The sequence below is a fragment of the Olea europaea genome, chromosome 13 (genome assembly GCF_002742605.1).
Source record: "Olea europaea var. sylvestris chromosome 13, O_europaea_v1, whole genome shotgun sequence".
In the NCBI taxonomy this organism is placed as follows: domain Eukaryota; kingdom Viridiplantae; phylum Streptophyta; class Magnoliopsida; order Lamiales; family Oleaceae; genus Olea; species Olea europaea.
This window is the reverse complement of record NC_036249.1, coordinates 12009088-12015728: the sequence shown is the minus strand read 5'-3', so window position 1 is coordinate 12015728 and position 6641 is coordinate 12009088. Positions and strand designations below refer to the sequence as shown.

Sequence of the window (6641 nt, the reverse complement as noted above, 5' to 3'; positions counted from 1 at the left end):
ATTAAAATAATGTTTCTCGACATTTCATATGTCATTTTCAATATTTGAACACCTTTTCATTTGTCTAGAATGACATTTCATTTTAAACATGACATTTTTCTACATTTAAAAATGTCGTTCTCGACATATCTGAATCAATAAAAAACATAGCATTTATTGTAATTTGACATGTATACTTTTTGAAATAAATATGACTGGTAATGTGTCAAAATTTCATTGGCCAATAACAATATTGCAAAAATGTCCATTTTTTGTTTTAGTGTGGAATTATAAATGTTAATAAGGGTATTTTGATCTAAATTCTTCTAAATTAGACATTTTTGCAAATGATTAGGTAAAAATGGACATTATGTGAAATTTCATCTCTCTCTCTCTCTCTCTCTCTCTCTATATATATATATATAGGATTCTAGAATATATATCTATAGCTATCTAATTAATTTATATTAGAGCTGTGCTCATAGATAGGTCCTATAAGCTTTATGCACTAATTTCAAAAAATATACCTATGGCTATCTATTTATTGCAATATTTTTAATCACTAACCTTTGAACGTGTAACTAGAGATTCCTAATTGTCGAGCCTAAACTCACCTTCGCACCTCGTATCATATCATACGATTAGCCTAAAAAAATGATGGTTCAAGTAAGTAATAACGCACATTAGAATAAAATTAGGAAAAAAAAAATGTCCATCTTATTCCACCCTAATATAATCTCCATAATATATCTAATAATTTTACACTTTCTTTCTACAACTTAATTCCATGTACAAAAACAACCTTAATGTACACAAATACTGGTTTGAGCTTGTCACAATTAGATTAAAAATGGTGAGAAAAATCTGAAAAAATAGGCTGCTCAATCTTCTTTAAATTCTTCCTTCTCTGCAATAAATTCACTTAACTTTTAGCTTCAATTTTCTCTCAATCAGTTTCTATGGCAGCATGTTCACTAATATTAAGCTGCCTTCATTTCAACACATTGCTTACATCAGGTTGCTCAGCAATGGCAATTTTGAAGCAGGAAATTAGGGTTCTACAAATTTTAATATCTTCTAGAGAATATTGACCCTTGGTCTATTATATAGACAGTTTTGAATCTAATTTTTCAAAGAACCAAACCTTACAGCGACTCCAAGGCTGGACCATAAATTCCACAGTCTCGCTCGTGCATCAAATAAGTCATGTCCCCAATCCTTTTTCATTGGTCATGAGTACTACACTACAACTAGCAAGAAAGCACGTCAGTTTCAAGAAAATTTCAAGATGAAAAGTGGAAATCTTCAAGGTGTTAAAACATATTTATGAATTTGAGAATAAGGAAGTAAAACTATTATAGAGTACTAGTACTCAAACTAGATATCTTGAACCAGATGAGATATTTGGTGAAAACATAACCAAAATTCTGATGCTATGGTTGAATAGAATTGGCAGTACTACATTAAGTCATGTCATAGAAAGAGAATTGATAGATTGTCTTTGAATGTAAACTAAATTGTGGGGTCGATGGATTTTCGTGTAATGAAAACATTAAGAAAGGGAAGATCATAGTAGGGGATAGATTATCGGAAGAATAAGAGAAAAAAAACACTATTTGAGAGACGTAAAAGCTCAATGTACAAGTTTGCAAGATTAATTGTGGGAAGAAAACTTATGTAGATGCAGAATCTTGGCACAAAGGTGGAAAATTTAACCTTAATTAGTATTATAGAGTGAAAATAGTCATTAACACAATTTGTGAAACAAAATGAAGGTAACGAGAATTTCCTTTCTGCTATCTTCAAGTTCCATTGAATAAATGAATGACCTTTTGGTATCTTGACAATATGTAGCAATAAACGAGAAATTTAATATCATTGAGAGATACTCCACTATCTATACCTATTAAGATGGGAAATGGATTTATAATGAACGGAAAAGAAGAGAAATAATTGGAGTCCATATAAAGAAAATGATTAACTAATTTTTCTTGATTGAACACATCAAAACTTGTTGGATATGCAGTGAATTGAAGCTAACAGTTGCAAAAATTGTCAAAAATGAATCGACGCTGGTGATATCTGAAAAAAAAAATGGGGGAATCAAAAGATTTCCACTCACAGTCGAGCATTTTGAAAACATTGCATTGAGAATTAATGTTCATCAGTATTCTTAATTTGATGTATAGAAGACCTGAGCATATAAATATTCATAGACTAAAATCATTTCAACTGAAGAACATGGTTCATGGCTTGCTCAAAGTAAAAGATCTTCTGACATTAGTGAAGGATGTGCTCGTGGAAAGTATCACAAACAATCTTTTTTGAAAAGAAGGATCTTGAAGAGGAAAGGAAGTGCTTAAATTGGTGCATACAGACATGTGTGATCCTTTGGAGATGCTCCTATGAAAATAATGGGTATTTTCCTATTTATTGATTACTAACACTGCATAAAAAAGGGGGTTTCAGCTATGAATTTTTCCCCAATCAAGTTCACTGAAGATAAATGGTTTGATGCACAACTCAGAGTCAATCTCTGTAAAGATTTAGGATTCCATCTTAAAATATCAATTTTATTAAGAGGGGTAGCCTAATTCCTATATTTTCATCTTTATTCGAGGTGGGATTGATCCCTTAATAATCTCCAAAACCAAATTAACTTCTAGAAGCATAATCAAGGTATGGTAGACAAGACCAAGTCCATGCTATACGAATAACATGCACAAAACTTATTCAGTTGAAGTTTTACATTCGACCATGCATATACTTGATCTACGAAAGCCCAACCAAAGTAGTACGCAATAACAAACCACTTGAAGCTCGGAATGGAAGGAAGACAGCTTGGTGACACTTGAAGTGCCTATCAGAATTTCACATGGATAAATTTGGTGCATAAAAACAAACTTTCTTGACGAATTCATTTTCATGTGTGACAATGAGAACTAAAATTGTACAGAACAAGAACCATGGCATGATCGGCATCACAAACAGTATTTATAGCGTTTCTATATTGTAAATACAAGAAGCTATATAATTTGAATGTGAAAATGGAACCTGTCAAATTATGTGATTTCTCTTCCATTTTATGCATTTAATATGACTTGCTAATGCAAATGAAAACCACGTGAAGGACCCAGGAACTAACCATTGTGCAATTTAGGTTCAAGATTTGTTGAAGAAATTGAATCAGTGTCCACATTAATCAAGAAGAAAGCAAGCAAGCATGTGTAGAAATACCTTCATTCGTTTACTTTATGATTAGTACATTATTAGTAAAAAGAATCAATGTGACCATCCCAGGTCTACTAAGCTAGATCACCTTTTAAATGGAGGAATCACAGGCCTATTGCAAATTTGATGAAACAAGGGCAGTGAAAGAAAGAATTTATTATATATAACCAACAATTGTGGAAAAAAAGGAACAGAAAGTAATAAAGAAGAGATGGAAAGATGCTTGCAGGAATTATTAATGAATGTGAGCAAATTAAGCTAGTTGATGTACCTTTTAAAGTTCTGCAACAATTCTGCTACTGCACCTGCCTCCATTGCCATCGAAGACAACAATAACAACCTACCAAAAGGTAATAAAAACAGAAGGGATAAAAGATGAAGTCGTTCAATTCTCTACACGTACATTATGTTAACCAACACAATATATATAGAGGGAAAATTGGAGAAGAGAGTTAAATATCAGATGATGATCCAAAGTTGAATACAAGAATTTAGAAAAAGTAACTCTCAATAGTAAATATGGCATGGATACATCTTGAGGATCCAGGCCCTACATAAGGAAAGCATAAAATAATGGGCGTGAAGGATCTACATAAATGTATCTATGATCTATCTATGTAGTATTAATTATGACTTTATACACAGACTGAAACTCAATCACTAGTAATTTGGAAATTATTTTTCATCTGAATCTCTGATGAAGGTTTTCTGATTCTGTGGCATTATCTTCGAATGCTACTGACGATGAAGTTGAGCAATATTGATCAAGATTTATGCCTCTTCTGCAGGACCTTACCTCTTTTGAATTAGAGAAGAATTCTTTAGTTCAGATGTCTAAATCCAAAGACATGGAACCCTTGCCTTTGTTGAGCAGGTCCGAGGGCATAGTTTGGGGCCTTGACTGGAAAGAAAATGAATTAGGAAATGAAGAAGAATCAAAAGGGGGAGGCTGAAGTTCCATTGTTGAATGAGTTACAGTTGTGGAAGACAATATATCACATTCATCTGACTCTGAAATGGGACACTCCATGTTCACACCAAACAGCCTGAGTCGCTTTGCTGCAGCCTTGCCTTGGACCACCGGCACCGAGTCAAATACCATTTGCTCAACCCCAACCCCACCTACCCTTTGCATCTGTGCCGTTCTGAGCTGACGTGGAGCTAATGCTCCAGTTCCAGCTTCGGCTCCAGCTCCGGCAGCTGATCTAACATAGACTATTGAGCCTGCCGAACAAGGGTTTCCGGTTATAACATTACTACTGCAAACATAAGGTCCGTTACCATATCCATAAGTATTATTGGGTTGCATCAAGTGTGAATAATCCCTGGTCAATGGTGGCCCTTGTGACTGAAAATATGGAGGATTCCACGGGTGAAGAGTCCTCTGGAAAGAGAATTGATGTGGAACTGAGAGAGGAGGAATAGGAGGAGAAAGCGCAAGCACATCTGGACGGCGCCTCCAATCAATGAATAATCGATCCTTTCCCAACTCGCCGACCCCACGCTGAAAAGAGACCGTGTCACCTGCATCAAGCTTCTTCTCTTTAACAAAGCGGCTCCATCCTTTGGTCATTACATAGCTTTGGCTGCTGTTCCAGTAGGAGTATCTGAATCTCCATGGCTTCCCATTTCTATCCTCGAAATTCAACAGAAGTCCTTTCTCATTCGTGGATGAATCCAAGGGGAAATACCTTTCTGCGTATTGTTTAGGAATGACTAATCGATTGAGCTTGCCCACATCACTTGGTGTCACTACCTTGTCAAACATGTGCTCCCTCTCGATAAAGATGGAGTTAGCAGCCATCCTACTTCCTTCTCCTTCTCCTCCTCGCGGACGAATAACGTGATCACCGGAGTCATTAGTCTCCTCCCCATCTCCATTATTGTTGGGCGAAGAGTCCACCATGAGCTCACCTTCTTGCCGGTGGTAGGTGTAAGGAACAACACCTTTTTGCTCAGAAGAAGAGGGGAAGAAAGAGTAGTGTGATGAAGGATTCACACCTTCTGAGCTCCCTTCTTCTTCTTCTTCGTCTTCATAAAATCCTGGCCTACCAGACATGAAATTCATAATCTCTGTGCTCACCAATTCTAACCTCAATCTGACAGATCTAAGAGCAAAAACTATGATCTTTAATCTTCATGTACTGGTATGGTTGTAGTACACAAGAAAAAATAAGAAAAAACTTGATCTTGAATATGTCAGCAGCTAGAATAGGTAGGGTTAACAAGAAAATATACTTCTTGGTTTCAAAAAATCCAAGAAAGAGGCGCAGCGGCGGAGAGCCCTGAAGAACATCATCAATCAAACACAGTTAAGGGTCGGTGCTTGAGATTCAAAAAGGCATGCCTAATTGAGTTGATGATCTATTTATTCTTTCTATTCGTTGTTGACCATTTATGATGCCTGGAAGCTTCCCATGTTAAGCGATTTTCATTGAAGAAAAATTATTCGTGTGTGAGAGGTGGGCCCCATTAATTATCTGGTTGAATTCATGTGAACTCGTCCTTGTCATCAGCCTGTCTGTACAATATTTATAAGTTGGTTTTACGCTAAGGACCAAAGCAGCCGCAGCCAGCTGTTTTGTATAGCACGAACTTCTAATTCTATTTGTGTTTTTCTTGTGTTTTCTGCAACTAGACTTTGGCATTCCAAGTATTATTCAAAATATTATTTATTTGGATACTTGCCATTATTTGTCCAACTTTATTGCCTTCTTCATTAACTATTTCACGTTTATATATCTTAATAATTTTGCTACAAACAAGTAGGTCACTTGCTTTACATTATTGTTTCACCTTAGTCCGTACATGACCTACTCTACTATATTGTTTAACAAAATGTAAAATTTAATACTTCCTCGAATAAAATAGTACTTCATCATCAATAAGAATCAACCCGCTACAAGTGACAAATCTTCTTAATCCTCCATAACTAATTTTGGATTTGTAACTCCTTAATTTAAGTCTTGCTTATTTCGTTGATACATAGTTGGATCGATAAGTCGAACTCTTTGTCTATATTTAGGTTGAAGGATGTTTAGTGGCACTATAGGTACTATCAATGTCATCGAGACGCCACTCATTGATCTTCGAGGTTCGTGATGTAAAAATGAATTGCATTTCGAAAGGATTTAATTGAACTTATCCAACATCCCAAGGGCTTTACATTGACAAGTCCAAACGTTTAATCTTTGGGTTGTGGGTGAAGGAAAAAATTTCAAGATAAAGGTTTTAGTGTTAATTGATCGAGACCAAATCAGATCATTCGGACTAGAATCAACTAAACATGCATCATATTTTTTGACAATTACATTGGTAGACTATTAAACAACATGAAACTTTTGAGAGTTTTATCGTTATCGTGAAAAAGTAGCAATTAAAACACATAAAAACAAACATCTTAACCTAATGCCAGATTTTGCTTGCAAACC

At 35.3% G+C, this 6641-nt stretch overlaps 1 protein-coding gene across 1 annotated transcript; it reads right to left on the bottom strand.

Annotated features, from left to right (window-relative positions):
* Positions 1 to 3636: 3636 nt before the first annotated feature.
* On the bottom strand, positions 3637 to 5664 carry LOC111407612 (B3 domain-containing protein Os03g0120900-like). The gene has a single exon (XM_023037219.1). It carries the CDS (start codon positions 5276 to 5278, stop codon positions 4037 to 4039), a length of 1242 nt encoding a protein of 413 aa, XP_022892987.1. The 5' UTR covers positions 5279 to 5664; the 3' UTR covers positions 3637 to 4036.
* Positions 5665 to 6641: the final 977 nt, after the last annotated feature.

Bases quoted from the DNA above. Each gene is read 5' to 3' on its own strand.
- LOC111407612 (XM_023037219.1), bottom strand. From the start codon at position 5,278: ATGAATTTCATGTCTGGTAGGCCAGGATTTTATGAAGACGAAGAAGAA.